General features: G+C 43.4%; 1 protein-coding gene across 1 annotated transcript; it reads right to left on the reverse strand.

Moving 5' to 3' along the window:
* Positions 1-1,020: 1,020 nt before the first annotated feature.
* On the reverse strand, positions 1,021-11,642 carry LOC129847158 (zinc finger protein 664-like). Its single transcript, XM_055914969.1, has 2 exons — positions 10,864-11,642; positions 1,021-2,840 (listed from the first exon to the last, which is right to left on the reverse strand). Exons 1-2 carry the CDS (start codon positions 11,285-11,287, stop codon positions 1,927-1,929), a joined length of 1,338 nt encoding a protein of 445 aa, XP_055770944.1. The 5' UTR covers positions 11,288-11,642; the 3' UTR covers positions 1,021-1,926.
* Positions 11,643-16,796: the final 5,154 nt, after the last annotated feature.

A 16,796-nucleotide genomic window follows, 5' to 3' on the forward strand; every position in this document is an offset into this window, starting at 1 on the left:
TAAAAGTATTATAACATAATGTTGCAGTTTTGCTCTCAGTGTCCACTGAAAGTTGACTAGTAACAACAACTGGGACATAAAAGTCACCCACCATGAGACCCACTAAATCTGCCCAAGAAGAGGCAAACAAAAGAACTGGTGTTACACATACTGACTAACGAGGTGTCACCAATCAGTGAGCCCTACGTGCTAACAAGCTATACTTGCTAAAGTCCAACCTTAAAACATAAATGGAAAAACGAAAGCCTGGAACACCTTTCCCCTTAAGACAACAAATAAAACCTATAATTTTTGTTGGACAAGTTTGCTCACCACCAACAGAAAACAACTTCCATTTCACATTATAATCAACTACAATGCTTCACCTTCTACAATATAAACATAGTGTCTACTGGCTGTCAACAATTAAAAACAAGAAAAAACACGTATTTCTAAATAATAATATACAATCGTATTATTTTTTTCTCCTTTTTCATTCTATAGAATCCTAAAACTCACTGGCTTCTAGAACTCTCGTCCCCTTGGAACGAGCCCAAACAAAACTAATCTCCAATACGGAAAACCGTGCAGTCAAAATAAATTGTGATCCATGGCAACGCAAGGGCTAAACGCAAAACTATGACTGTCCCCCCTTGAAACAATCAGCAACCAAGTTGTCCTTAACACGGACATGTCTGATTTCAAGAGGAAAATCCTGCAATATCCGTAGTAACTTTCCACCTCACTGCGGAGCTTCTCTCTCTTTTCAGAGTTCACTCGATAGGCATGTTGTTGGATCGGGACCCAGTCCCCAATGTCATGCTCTAGTAAATTTGGTTTGGCACATCTGAGAATTAAACCTGCTATTCTAAAAGAAGGGCAACAATGTCAATATAATTATACCCGTAAATTGTCAGTTGATTGCATAAATAATTATGATTACTAAAAGTTACATGAATTGTAAATATGAATGATCAAAACCAAATAGACACCCCTTTGTTAATATGTATTGTCAATAATTAACTTAATGGTAAGGCATGGTATAATAAAAAAATATATATATTTTTTTGATTGCATTGTCTTATTTTCAACAACTTTTCAATTACATTGTGCTAGGTGGGATAGCCTCAATGTCAAAACACAGTTTTAACGTGTCCAAATCAATAACCAATATGCAGAAACAGTTTGGGATAAATTGAAAACCTAAACATAACGTGCTATTTACACAAACATCTGCCACAATAATCATATTTCTTTTCTTTTTTTTTAAACAAGCTCCTTATAAACTGCACAAGCACCAGAAACGCTGTTGTTTTGACAAGTAGCAATAAATCACTGATATCGATTAGGGGGGAAATCAGGTTGTACGTGCTGTTGAAAGTAACAACTAAAAAAACACGTGGAAATGGGAGATTTTACCTCACTGGTTAGAGGACAACCTGCAGAAGACAGTCAGCTACATTTTGCAGTGATGCATTTAAATGTAGGGGTCACTAAACAAAGGAACACAACACTTATTTGTCATCACTCAACGATATCATGTTGAAATCAATTGTGTGACAGAAGGGAGATGAGGTTGCACGTCCTGTTAAAACTAACAGCTCAAAAACCACACGGAATCTGGGAATAATGTGTACATCACTGGTTAGAGGACAACTAGTTTTTTGTTAGTCACTTTCTGATAAATCTCATAAATAGTCATCTTCCAATTCAGAGCCTGGATTTTCCCCCTGAGGCCAATATCCATATCATGTTGAAATCAATAGAACAGGGGGCAAACGTTTAGGGTTCTACATTGTGACATCATTAAAATACTCCTACTACAATGTTAAAACATTCTACATTATGACATCATTACACACTCCTCCTACAATGTTTAAACATTCTACATTGTGACATTATTTCATTGATATCATGAAACAACTCCTTGATGTATTTTATGTTTAATCAGAGATCTGAGATACAGGGGAAGGGAAGTATCCCTTCCCCCGTGTGTGTCCACTTGTGTATATTCAGGCTGTTTTGCTGAGTAAAACTCTTCCCACATCGATCACAGCTATAAGATTTCTCTCCTGTGTGTGTTCTAAGGTGTATAGTTAGATAACTAGAAGTAGTAAAACTCTTCCCACATTGATCACATAACGGATTCTCTCCTGTGTGTGTTCTCTGGTGCACTGTCAGATAGTTAGAAGTACTAAAACTCCTCCCACATTGATCACAGCTATATGGTTTCTCTCCCGTGTGTGTTCTCTGGTGCACTGTCAGTTGGCCAGATTGACAATAACTCTTCCCACATTGATCACAGCTATAAGGTTTCTCTCCTGTGTGTGTTCTCTGGTGTATTGTTAGAGAGCCAAATGTAGAAAAACTCTTCCTACATTGATCACAGCTATATGGTTTCTCTCCTGTGTGTATTCTATGGTGTGCAGTCAGATTGCTAGATGTAAAATAACTCTTCCCACATTGAGCACAGCCATATGGTTTCTCTCCTGTGTGTGTTCTTTGGTGTGCAGTCAGATCGCTAGAATTAACAAAACTCTTCCCACATTGAGCACAGCCATATGGTTTCTCTCTTGTGTGAATTCTCTGATGAATTTTAATGCATGATGAGGAGGTAAATCTCTTCCCACATTGACCACAGCAATAAGGTTTCTCTCCTGTGTGGAATCTCTGATGAATTTTAATGCCTGATGAGGAGGTGAATCTCTTCCCACAGTCAGAGCAGCGGTGAGGTTTCTTTCCTGTCGATCTCTGCTGGTGTTTCTTGAGGAGTTCTGACGTGGAGAGACTCTTCTCTGCCTCGGCAGCGTCATGATGTAGTTGAGACTCCCCAGAGGATCCACGATAGTCCCGTCTCTCTCCTGTGTGAACAACAAAGTCAGACGGTTAAAGGGCCACAACAGCAGAAATCCACTGTTTATTTGAGGTAAAAGGTGATGCCCAGAGGTCTGTTAAATTATTTTACAATTGTCTTAAGACAGTCAAACCTAAGCAGTGTACCAGACGACCTTCGATCTCCAAAAAGGTCCCTTTCTGTGTTTGCTAAAATTGCAGCACGAGGGCGATGCACACACAATTTGATTGCAGAAACACCTCCCTGCTAATGAGGAAACCACTAGTTATGGATGTAATATATCTGCCTGGAGCAAAAATGGTGAGCAAAGATTTTAGTTTTCCACAATGTAGTCTGAATATTACAGCGCAAGATCAGGAGTGCTACTGAAGGAAACTCACATTAAGCTCTGTGTCTATTCACTAATTCACCACCGTGGGGGAAAACTCAGGGCAGTTCTCATAGGCTGACAGCAAAAATAGCCTCCATTTCCAGGTTGTTTATGAGTGCATTTCACATTACTTTTGGATAATAACTGTAACGCTCGTTTGAATCTCCTGCTTAATATGTTTGTGTTATTGCCGCAAATCAACTGCTTTATACTTATAAAACACTTCAACCAGTAAAATGCTCTTTAGCTAGCTTTGCCATCAGCCTGAAACTGAGGGTTTGTACATTAAGTGTTTAACAAATTGGCCCATAACTTCACCTAACAACAACATAGACCTACTGTAGGACCCATAACTTCACCTAACAATAACATAGACCTACTGTAGGACCCATAACTCCACCTAACAATAACATAGACCTACTGTAGGACCCATAACTCCACCTAACAATAACATAGACCTACTGTAGGACCCATAACTTCACCGAACCTCAATAACTACAGACATACTAGAGCATATGTGTGTTGTACAATAGCCTATATATCAAAAAACAGTTCACCACAAATAATGAGCTAAGTAGCTCTGTGTGCAAACAGACTAAAGAGACCCTACTGTAAATGTAACGGATGTGAAATGGCTAGCTAGTTAGCGGGTACGCGCTAGTAGCATTTCAATCAGTTACGTCACTTGCTCTGAGACTTAAGTAGGGTTTCCCCTTGCTCTGCAAGGGCCGCGGCCTTTGTGGAGCGATGGGTAACGATGCTTCGTGGGTGACTGTTGTTGATGTGTGCAGAGGGTCCCTGGTTCGCGCCCGTGTCGGGGCGAGGGGACGACGTAAAGTTATACTGTTACATAAATCAAGCAGACAATAACATTATACACATCAATTTGTTACGGATGTTGGAACCAACGTGGAGCACGGCATAATTGTCTTTACCAGAGTAATGAATGAAGAAGCACTTTGGTTGTTGTTGCATGTCGTGATGTTTGTTATGTGACTGGAATTCAGAAAATGATTTCCTGGATCAGCTGATGATAGTTGAACATTTGACTTTAACTAAACAGCTACAGTATTAAGAATGATGTGTAATTACTGAAGAACCACGTTAATGACAGTATCCATTTGGGTGTTGTCAATAAAGCTAAGACTTAAATGTATATATATACACTGCTCAAAAAAATAAAGGTAACACTTAAACAACACAATGTAACTCCAAGTCAATCACACTTCTGTGAAATCAAACTGTCCACTTAGGAAGCAACACTGATTGACAATAAATTTCACATGCTGTTGTGCAAATGGAATAGACAAAAGGTGGAAATTATAGGCAATTAGCAAGACACCCCCAAAAAAGGAGTGATTCTGCAGGTGGTGACCACAGACCACTCTCAGTTCCTATGCTTCCTGGCTGATGTTTTGGTCACTTTTGAATGCTGGCGGTGCTCTCACTCTAGTGGTAGCATGAGACGGAGTCTACAACCCACACAAGTGGCTCAGGTAGTGCAGTTCATCCAGGATGGCACATCAATGCGAGCTGTGGCAAAAAGGTTTGTTGTGTCTGTCAGCGTAGTGTCCAGAGCATGGAGGCGCTACCAGGAGACAGGCCAGTACATCAGGAGACGTGGAGGAGGCCGTAGGAGGGCAACAACCAAGCAGCAGGACCGCTACCTCTGCCTTTGTGCAAGGAGGTGCACTGCCAGCGCCCTGCAAAATGACCTCCAGCAGGCCACAAATGTGCATGTGTCTGCTCAAACGGTCAGAAACAGACTCCATGAGGGTGGTATGAGGGCCCGACGTCCACAGGTGGGGGTTGTGCTTACAGCCCAACACCGTGCAGGACGTTTGGCATTTGCCAGAGAACACCAAGATTGGCAAATTCGCCACTGGCGCCCTGTGCTCTTCACAGATGAAAGCAGGTTCACACTGAGCACATGTGACAGACGTGACAGAGTCTGGAGACGCCGTAGAGAACGTTCTGCTGCCTGCAACATCCTCCAGCATGACCGGTTTGGCGATGGGTCAGTCAAGGTGTGGGGTGGCATTTCTTTGTGGGTCCGCACAGCCCTCCATGTGCTCGCCAGAGGTAGCCTGACTGCCAATAGGTACCGAGATGAGATCCTCAGACCCCTTGTGAGACCATATGCTGACACATGCACATTTGTGGATGCGGGCAGCGATCGGTTGAAGAGCATGCATTTAGTTTTACTAGCATATAAGAGCAGTTGGAGGCCACGGAAGGAGTGTTGTATGGCGTTGAAGCTCGTATGGAGGTTTGTTAACACAGTGTCCAAAGAAGGGCCAGATGTATACAGAATGGTGTCGGCTGCGTAGAGATGGATCAGAGAAACACCCACAGCAAGAGTTACATCATTGATATATACAGAGAGTCAGCCTGAGAATTGAACCCTGTGGCACCCCCATAGAGACTGCCAGAGGTCCGGACAACAGGCCCTCCGATTTGACACACTTTACTCCATCAGAGAAGTAGTTGGTGAACCAGGCGAGGCAGTCATTAGAAAAACCGAGGATACTGAGTCTGCCGATAAGAATATGGTGATTGACATTGTCGAAAGCCTGGCCAGGTTGATGAAGACGGCTGCACAGTACTGTCTTTTATCGATGGCGGTTATGATATCGTTTAGTAACTTGAGCGAGGCTGAGGTGTACACGTGACCAGCTCGGAAACTGGATTGCACAGCGGAGAAGGTACGGTGGGATTTAAAATGGTCAGTGATCAGTGAGTTTGTTAACTTGACTTTCGAAGACTTTAGAACGGCAGGGCAGGATGGATATAGGTCTGTAATATTTTGTGTCTAGTGTCACCCCCTTTAAAGAGGGGGATGACCTCGGAAGCGTTCCAATCTTCAGGAATCTCGGACGATACGGAAGAGAGGTCGAACAGACTAGTAATAGGGGTTGCCACAATGGCGGCGGATAATTTTAGAAAGAGAGGGTCCAGATTGTCTAGCCCAGCTGATTTGTACGGGTCCAGGTTTTGCAACTCTTTCAGAACATCAGCTATCTGGATTTGGGTGAAGGAGAAGCTGGGGAGGCTTGGGGAAGTAGCTGAGGGGGGTGGGGAGCTGTTGGCCGGGGTTGGGGTAGCCAGGAGGAAAGCATGGCCAGCCATAGAGAAAGGCTTATTGAAATTCTCAATTATCGTGGAGTTATCGGTGGTGACAGTGTTTCCTAGCCTCAGTGTAGTAGGCAGCTGGGTTGAGGTACTCTTATTATCCATGGACTTTACAGTGTCCCCAAAACGTTTTGGAGTTAGAGCTACAGGATGCAAATTTCTGTTTGAAAAAGCTAGCCTTTGCTTTCCTAACTGACTGTGTGTATTGGTTCCTGACTTCTCTGAAAAGTTGCATATCGCAGGGACTATTCGATGCTAGTGCAGTACTCCACCGGATGTTTTTGTACTGCCCGAGGGCAGTCAGGTCTGGAGTGAACAAAGGGCTATATCTGTTCTTAGTTCTACATTTTTTGAAAGGGGCATGCTTATTTAAGGTGGTGAGGAAATTACAATTAAAAAACAACCAGGCATCCCCTACTGAAAGGATGAGGTCAATATCCTTCCAGGATATATCCAGGTTAACGGATTTAGGGTTGTACCTGGTGGGTTCCTTGATCATTTGTGTGAGATTGAGGGCATCTAGCTTGGATTGTAGGACGGCGGGGGTGTTAACCTCACTAGGGTAGGGGGCACTATTTTCACCTCCGGATGAAAAGCGTGCCCAAAGTAAACTTGGTAGATTTAGATAGAAAACACTATCTATCACAGGTCTAAAAAATATAGCAGATCCGTATCATATTGGGTGAGGCGGGTTGCCGGAAGGTATATTTAATTTTTTTAAATGAAAAAGATTGAAATATATTGCAATATATACAAAAAAGGTTGAAAAAAAACAAACCATTTACAACAAACACGTCTTACTGCTACACGCCATCTTGGATTATAAAATGACTCTGTTAAAAACCATTGGATTTAGCAAACTCTAAAATTATTTAGGATTTCTGTGCCCACAAACTGTTTTCCCAGCGTAACATAAGGAGGCACTAAATGATACATAGTTCGAGTGCATTTCAGAATACAAAAAAACTGTCCGACAGCAAGATCCCGTATTTAAGTTGAAGTTCATCATATGACAAGCGTAACATTATGACTATAACCAATGTTCCCTGAAGGAGGGAAATTAGGAACAACATAGTATCAAATCCACGCCTCGCTGGAAGCCCCGCCTTCCACAGGTGATGAGAGTGAGACTTGGATTTATTCCTTAAATTTAATACTGCTCTTCACCGACCCAGGAAAGGCGGGGACAAACAGGCGTTGTACCTCATTTCCCTCCTTCAGGGAAGTGCAATTATAATCAAAGTTACACTCCCTTTCAGTCATTCAACTTCGGTACAACATACTACGGGGAAATACAATCATTCCCGATGCCGACCCCTACGGATACTAAATGAAACAGCCCATGGCAGACCACCCAGACTTGACCCTACAAGATGCGCCAGTTTTATCAATTTATTTTTTGTCTTTTGTTTGAAACACTCCTGTCAATGTTGAGTAAGGACACACACACCTGATTACACATATAGAGGTAGGACTAGTCTACCTGGTTACACATACAGAAGTAGGACTAGTCTACCTGGTTACACATACAGAAGTAGGACTAGTCTACCTGGCCGGCACACAAATGTAGGCCTATAAATGTGCCCATTTGGGGATGTCTGATGGTATTTCTCATTGTCTTAACGCTGCACCACTAATGAGTTGTGGAGCTTCTCAAAGTAACTTTTTCCTCACCTCCAAACAGCAAGTAAACAAAATCTAATCAAAATCAATTAAAAATGACAATAGTTCCTCAAAGTAAAACAGCAAGTAAAAATCACAATCAAATGCAAAAAAATCGAAATCAATTGCGAATGACAATAGTTCCTCAAAGTATTTTCGTAAAATATTTCCAGCTCTCACCCTTTCGATAACCACTCAGCATTAAAGGGAAAAACGTAATTCTATGATCCAGTGGAAATGTCATAAAATACCTGATTACTTCTTATCCTTTGCACAAATAGCCTATAGCTGTGTCTGTCCAGAACTCACTGGAGCAGGAAACTGAGGGCCTAGAATATTTTATATAATGTTGCAAGCTTGCTATCCGAGTTTCCTGACCCAGTTGATAGTTGAAACAATGTTTCAAGTTTGTAGTAGACAGGCCATGTGCAGCCAATGTGATTTCTAGGATATTTATTTTTATCAGGATATTTTCTACCTGCAGAATGCAATGTTTTAATTTGTTGGCTTTGTGTCGGCTATCTTTACATAGTTGGCAATGGCAATAACAGTTACTTTTAGATTTGTATAATTTTCATTTAGATAGATTGAAGATTAATCACAGACACTAATTTTGAGATACTATTATAAATTAAATGAAACTGTTCCAGTAAAATGTGCATATGAAAATCATAACTGGCACGCAGATTGGTAGAAATGGTCAGATAAATTGGCATTCCAACTGGAAAAGGTTGCAGACTGATGGTGTAGTCAAATACTAGTCTATTATTCTATCTATCTGTAGTCTATTAGTCTATTACTGCAAACTTCAGGAGCAAAACGGCAGAATTTACGAAGTCCAGCAGCGGAGGGGGGACTCCCTCTGGTCGGGTTGTGTTGACGACCGGCTCCCTCTGGTCGGGTTATGTTGACGACCGGCTCCCTCTGGTCGGGTTATGTTGACGACCGGCTCCCTCTGGTCGGGTTATGTTGACGACCGGCTCCCTCTGGTCGGGTTATGTTGACGACCGGCTCCCTCTGGTCGGGTTATGTTGACGACCGGCTCCCTCTGGTCAGGTTATGTTGACGACCGGCTCCCTCTGGTCGGGTTGTGTTGACGACCGGCTCCCTCTGGTCGGGTTGTGTTGACGACCGGCTCCCTCTGGTCGGGTTGTGTTGACGACCGGCTCCCTCTGGTCGGGTTGTGTTGACGACCGGCTCCCTCTGGTCGGGTTATGTTGACGACCGGCTCCCTCTAGTTATGACTCAGTCATTTGTGTGTCTTAATTATTTAATCAAACAGAATGCTTAAAGCATCATACAAGTTCAGTACATACAGATTTTATAAAAACACATGGGGCGATTGGTAGAAAGAACAGATGACTCTTGGTTGACCAAGATGTATTTTAGTTGGGGACAGCACTAGAACATGATTTTGGGGATCCCAGGTGGCGCAGCGGACACTTCATCTCAGTGCTTGAGGCGTCACAACAGACACCCTGGATCAAATCCAGGCTGTATTACAACCGGCCGTGATTGGGAGTCCCATAGGGCGGCGCACAATTGGCCCAGCACCGTCCAGTGTAGGCAGTCATTGTAAATAAGAATTTGTTCTTAACTGACTTGCCTAGTTAAATAAAGGTTACATTTAAATAAATAAGTAAATAGTGTTTCATGACAAACCATTTTTTACAAATCTGTCAAGGCACCAACTTTGAGAAGGGTTTAAAACAAAGGTTTCAAACCAATTCATGAATGTAATTGCTTCTAGGTATGTCTTGCCATTAATGTAAAGGCATGGGAAAAAATTGGCTGAATATTATACAATGACTTATCAACAGCTCTTATAATTAGCCTCCACAGGAAATCTACACTGGCAATTCTAGAATATACGATATAGCCTAGAAACCTGGTTAAACTATCACTATGACATCATGGATGAATTCTAGAATATACTATATATCCTAGAAACCTGGTTAAACTATCACTATGACATCATGGATGAATACTAGAATATACTATATAGCCTAGAAACCTGGTTAAACTACCACTATGACATCATGGATGAATTCTAGAATATACTATATATCCTAGAAACCTGGTAAAACTATCCTTATGACATCATGGATGAATTCTAGAATATACTATATATCCTAGAAACCTGGTTAAACTATCATTATGATATCATGGATGGCCAGTCCTTGTATTCATAGTGTAGTGAATTCAGGGGGTAGCCCTGAGCTGAACTCAAACCAACACCTTATAACTGTTACGCCTAGATGTCTTAACTTCTTGACGAGATCGCTAGGTGTTGGGTTACGGTTGCTACAATAGCTTTCTCTATGAATTTGAGAGTGGTTACATTTCTCCAGACCCCATCCCTCAGCTGTTTACCAAACCAAGTCTCTGGGCAGCCATTTTGTTGCTGTTTAAATACTAGGTTGTCCCTTTAAAAAGCCACAAATCAATCAACCAATCTGAAGTTGAAACAATAACAAAGCAGTCATTCCACAACTGTTTTGGTAATAAGATGATGATGGGGCTGGAGACATTTAACTACTCTCAAATTCATAGACATACCTATGGATGAAAGGACTGACCATCCATGATATCAACATTATAGTTTTAACCATGTTGAGGCTATACAGTGTTGATTTACATTGTTTCTAAACATTGGAGTAAAAAAAGCTTATTTGGGGTTCTGATGGGGTACAACAGTTGAACTAAGCTCATGAGGCATGTGTTATATTCTCCAAGAATCAATGGCTATAAATAAATCATTTAAAAGTCAAAATATGGATGTAGCAATTGCCGATTTCCCCTTTAACACCAAACATCAGTTCAACAACTGCAGAGTTTGTACCTCTGTATTTAAGACAGTACTTACCAGTGGTAATCACGGCCCGGTTTCTCAAAACCATCTTATGGCTAAGTTCATCTTTAGAACCACTGGATGCCTTAAATTGCGTTTGGGAAATCGGGCCCAGATATCCAGTTTCTTCCTCCTCTTCTTCCGATGAGACCGTAAACTCCCCATCCTCCGCTTTCACTTCAAAAACTGAATCCTCCTCATCTTTTACTGTAACACCCTCCTCCTCTTTCACTCTGAACGCCTCTTCTTTCACTGTAACGTCTTCCTCTTCTTTCACTGAAACGTCTTTCTCTTCTTCTTTCAGGGTAACAACCTCACCCTCTACTTGTTTTTGTATTGTAACATCCTTCTCTTCCTCCTCTTCTTTGATGAGAGCTTCTTTCTCCGTCCAGCAAACCGTCTCTTCTTCACCAGGAAGAGAGTAATTTAGTGAACTCATGGTCGGAGATGTTAGCTAGCTAGGCTAATGCTAACTTAACCAGCCCGCCAGCTGAATAATAACAACAACACCGTAAATATGAAATGAAATAGGATAACTAACTAGACGACAGACGAGGGTTTAAAACACAGTGGCTAATATACACTAAAGCGTCTAAAGAGCTTTATTGGTTCGGCTATTTTGTCTAGCAAGCTACCGAGGTGGCGGACTAACTGTTGCTGCTGCTGAAAGAAGCGTTCCGTCCACTAGATTATACGTCACACTAACAGCATTGCGTTCCGTCCACTAGATTATACGTCACACTAACAGCATTGCCTTAAAATCGCACACCGCCATCTGCTGACTGGAGTGGGTAACGCTCAGTCTGAACCTCTGACTGCGATGGTGATGTGCGACTTTAAGACAATCACGCTAGTGTGACGTAAAATATATATTATAATGTTCAGACAAAAGGTTAGTGTAGGAAGCATGAGTTTTTACTCACCAGTGTAACTATACAGTGTGGTTAAAGACTTAGTAACTTAGTTGTGTTCACGATCTGGTTCCCTATAAACACAACCAGTTATGTTTTTGAATTATCACATATGTATTAATTTATTTCGGGATTCTGGGTAATCCACAGCAGATTTATGGAGAATTGCTGTGGGTGAGTTCAAAATTGAATAGACCCGGGATAGAAATATATAAAGTTGACATTACATCATAAAATCCCCCTTTTATATCATACATTAGCAATTTATGTTTTAGTAACTACTGTTGTTGGTTTGGCGTCAAATAAACCTACTATAATAAATAATAATAATAAATAATAATAAATAATAAACCTCTCTTTATATGTTATTTGCAAAATCTCAGTTTTCCATGTGGGTTTTATGCTAAAGTTCCCTCTTTCAAGTTGGTATCTAACTGGAAAATGCATCTTCTTTAGGAGTGATATTTTTACCCTGTCGACTACTGATCATTCATCCACACTGTGTGTCTCATCAATGCAGGTCATTTATGACAAATGTATAAAGTATATGTTTTATAAACTCATGAACACCAGGCAGTTTATTAGCCCGGTTTTGTTTGTTTAGGTGTGTTATACTTCTTCACCACCAGAGGGGGACATTGAGTAATTTCCAGGATAATTTGATATATTTTGAGGATGACAGTTTTTTCTGATGTAGTGAATATGAGACACATGGAAACAATGTATTTATTTTATTATAGTAAATTAGGAATTAGTAGGAATTGTTAAATCCACTATACGATCACAATGACTTTGATAGACATTTCAATAGTTTTTTTGTTCGTATATTATAGGGCAGATTTATGTAGAATAGCTGTGGGTTTTTGTTTTTGTAAACTTTTCGATGGGGATGTTATGTCTACGGTAGCAGTGTAGACGTCTTTGTCCTGTCGTGTCCCGTGTCCCTTGTATATATCTTTTTACATCTTTTTCAAAATATTTTCTTAAACCTCAACTTCTAAATACTCTCCTGCAACCCGCCTCACCCAATGTGGCGTGGATCTGCTTTTTTCTAAAGTATTTCTATTTACTTCTGATCTGGAATCCATCAACTGAAGATAGCCAGCTAACTACCTACCAGCTATCAGTTAGCAAACCATTGCTAGCGGTCATCAGCTAACCTTTAGCTCGGAAAGCTCTCGCTAGTTCGAACAACGTGACTAAAACCAGAGCATAACGGACCTATTTCTCTCCATATCCCCGGACTCCTACCGCAAACTCTGAACATTTTCATCTGGATCTTCGCAACTAGCTAACCACAATCCCGGGTGACCACTCCTGGCTAGCGTTTCCATTCCGGAGCAAGCACCAATTAGCCTGAAGCTAGCCCGGCTAGGGCTCCTGTGCTACCACTGAAGCCCACTCCTGGGCTACAATATCCGGACCCCTTTACTGCCGGTACGGAGCACGGAACCCCGCCGATCCTCTACGACTGGAATACCGACATAATCTGCCCGAGGACTCCAACAGGCCCCCCAGGCGTGACGCCCGCTGAAGGCCCAAACTAGGCCTGCTAGCTACCTAGAGCTACCTAGAGCTACCTAGAGCTACCTAGAGCTACCTGGAACCCTACTAATTCCACGACTGGTCTATCGACGTCACCGCACGAAGAGGCAAGAACAGACTCCCCCCCCCCATCGACGTCCCCCAAATGCTAACTTGCTAGCCCCGGTCTGCTAACTGCTAGCTTGCCTGCCCCGGTCTGCTAACGGCTAGCTTATCTTGCAGCTAGCGCAGCGAGGGAGCTAGCACCAGTTAGCACCAGTTAGCAAACACAATTCTACAATTCACAACCTCTCTTTCGCTATCGCCATCCGGCTTGGATTCTCTGTCGACACGACCACGTCTGGTCTGCAGACGAATACCCATCCGCTGTGCCCTCAACCGGCCTCCGTCTGAGCAGACCCCCTCCGTCTGAGCAGACCACCCCCCCGGGCTACTAACTTTAAACGCGTGCTAGCTTAGTGGAGGCCTCACTGCTCCATCTACGGCTGCCCCCTGGACACTATGATCACTTGGCTACATAGCTGATGCCTGCCGGACTGTCCATTAATTCACGGTACTCCATTCTGTTTATTTGTGTTTTATCTGTCGGCTCTGTCCTTTAACTCAGGATCTATGTGTAGTTAATCCGACCCTCTCTGCCTAGTCGTCGCCATTTATTTTTTATTTTTTTATTTTTTTACATTCTGTTGCTGTGTTAGCTGACTAGCTGCTGTTATTCTCACCTGTTGTTTTAGCTAGCTCTCCCAATCAAGACCTGCAATCACTTTATGCCTTATTGTATGTCTCTCTCAAATATCAATATGCCTTGCATACTGTTGCTCAGGCTAGTTATCATTGTTTTGGTTTGCAATGGACCCCGTAGTTCCACTCTCCGTACCTCTGATACCTCCTTTGTCCCACCCCCCACACATGCGGTGACCTCACCCATTGAGACCAGCATGTCCAGAGATACAACCTCTCTTATCATCACCCAGTGCCTGGGCTTGCCTCCGCTGTACCCGTGCCCCACCATACCCTGGTCTGCACATTATGCCCAGAATCTATTCTACCACGCCCATAAATCTGCTCCTTTTATTCCTTGTCCCCAACGCTCTAGGCGACCAGTTTTGATAGCCTTTAGCCGCACCCTCATCCTACTACTCCTCTGTTCCTCGGGTGATGTGGAGGTAAACCCAGGCCCTGCATGTCCCCAGTCACCCTCATTTGTTGACTTCTGTGATCGAAAAAGCCTTGGCCTCATGCATGTCAACATCAGAAGCCTCCTCCCTAAGTTTGCCTTACTCACCGCTTTAGCACACTCCGCCAACCCTGATGTCCTTGCCGTGTCCGAATCCTGGCTTAGGAAGGCCACCAAAAACCCTGAGATTTCCATACCCAACTATAACACTTTCCGTCAAGATAGAACTGCCAAAGGGGGAGGAGTTGCAATCTACTGCAGAGATAGCCTGCAAAGTTCTGTCATACTTTCCAGGTCTATGCCCAAACAGTTCGAACGTCTAATTTTAAAAATTAATCTCTCCAGAAATAAGTCTCTCACTGTTGCCGCCTGCTACCGACCCCCCTCAGCTCCCAGCTGTGCCCTGGACACCATCTGTGAATTGATCGCTCCCCATCTAGCTTCAGAGTTTGTTCTGTTAGGTGACCTAAACTGGGATATGCTTAACACCCCGGCAGTCCTACAATCTAAGCTTGATGCCCTCAATCTCACACAAATCATCAAGGAACCCACCAGGTACAACCCTAAATCCGTAAACATGGGCACCCTAATTGACATTATCCTGACCAACTTGCCCTCCAAATACACCTCTGCTGTCTTCAATCAAGATCTCAGCGATCACTGCCTCATTGCCTGTATCCGCCACGGGTCCGCGGTCAAACGACCACCCCTCATCACTGTCAAACGCTCCCTAAAACACTTCTGCGAGCAGGCCTTTCTAATCGACCTGGCCCGGGTACCCTGGAAGGATATTGACCTCATCCCGTCAGTTGAGGATGCCTGGTCATTCTTTAAAAGTTACTTCCTCACCATATTAGACAAGCATGCTCCGTTCAAAAAATGCAGAACCAAGAACAGATATAGCCCTTGGTTCACTCCAGACCTGACTGCCCTCGACCAGCACAAAAACATCCTGTGGCGAACTGCAATAGCATCGAAGAGCCCCCGCGATATGCAATTGTTCAGGGAAGTCAGGAACCATTACACGCAGTCAGTCAGGAAAGCAAAGGCCAGCTTTTTCAAGCAGAAATTTGCATCCTCCAAAAAGTTCTGGGATACTGTAAAGTCCATGGAAAACAAGAGCACCTCCTCCCAGCTGCCCACTGCACTGAGGCTAGGTAACACGGTCACCACTGATAAGTCCGTGATAATCGAAAACTTCAACAAACATTTCTCAATGGCTGGCCATGCCTTCCTCCTGGCGACTCCAACCTTGGCCAACAGCCCCGCCCCCCCCGCTTCTCCTTTACCCATATCCAGATAGCAGATGTTCTGAAAGAGCTGGAAAACCTGGACCCATACAAATCAGCTGGGCTTGACAATCTGGACCCCCTATTTCTGAAACTGTCCGCCGCCATTGTCGCACCCCTATTACCAGCCTGTTCAACCTCTCCTTCGTATCATCTGAGATCCCCAAGGATTGGAAAGCTGCCGCGGTCATCCCCCTCTTCAAAGGGGGAGACACCCTGGACCCAAACTGTTACAGACCTATATCCATCCTGCCCTGCCTAGCTAAGGTCTTCGAAAGCCAAGTCAACAAACAGATCACTGACCATCTCGAATCCCACCGTACCTTCTCCGCTGTGCAATCCGGTTTCCGAGCCGGTCCCGGGTGCACCTCAGCCACGCTCAAGGTACTAAACGATATCATAACCACCATCGATAAAAGACATCACTGTGCAGCCGTCTTCATCGACCTGGCCAAGGCTTTCGACTCTGTCAATCACCATATTCTTATCGGCAGACTCAATAGCCTCGGTTTTTCTAATGACTGCCTTGCCTGGTTCACCAACTACTTTGCAGACAGAGTTCAGTGTGTCAAATCGGAGGGCATGTTGTCCGGTCCTCTGGCAGTCTCTATGGGGGTACCACAGGGTTCAATTCTCGGGCCGACTCTTTTCTCTGTATACATCAATGATGTTGCTCTTGCTGCGGGCGATTCCCTGATCCACCTCTACGCAGGAGACACCATTCTGTACACTTCCGGCCCTTCCCTGGACACTGTGCTATCTAACCTCCAAACGAGCTTCAATGCCATACAACACTCCTTCCGTGGCCTCCAACTGCTCTTAAACGCTAGTAAAACCAAATGCATGCTTTTCAACCGTTCGCTGCCTGCACCCGCACGCCCGACTAGCATCACCACCCTGGACGGTTCCGACCTAGAATATGTGGACATCTATAAGTACCTAGGTGTCTGGCTAGACTGCAAACTCTCCTTCCAGACTCATATCAAACATCTCCAATCCAAAATCAAATCTAGAGTCGGCTTTCTA

This window comes from Salvelinus fontinalis, unplaced genomic scaffold (assembly GCF_029448725.1).
Source record: "Salvelinus fontinalis isolate EN_2023a unplaced genomic scaffold, ASM2944872v1 scaffold_0738, whole genome shotgun sequence".
Classification (NCBI taxonomy): domain Eukaryota; kingdom Metazoa; phylum Chordata; class Actinopteri; order Salmoniformes; family Salmonidae; genus Salvelinus; species Salvelinus fontinalis.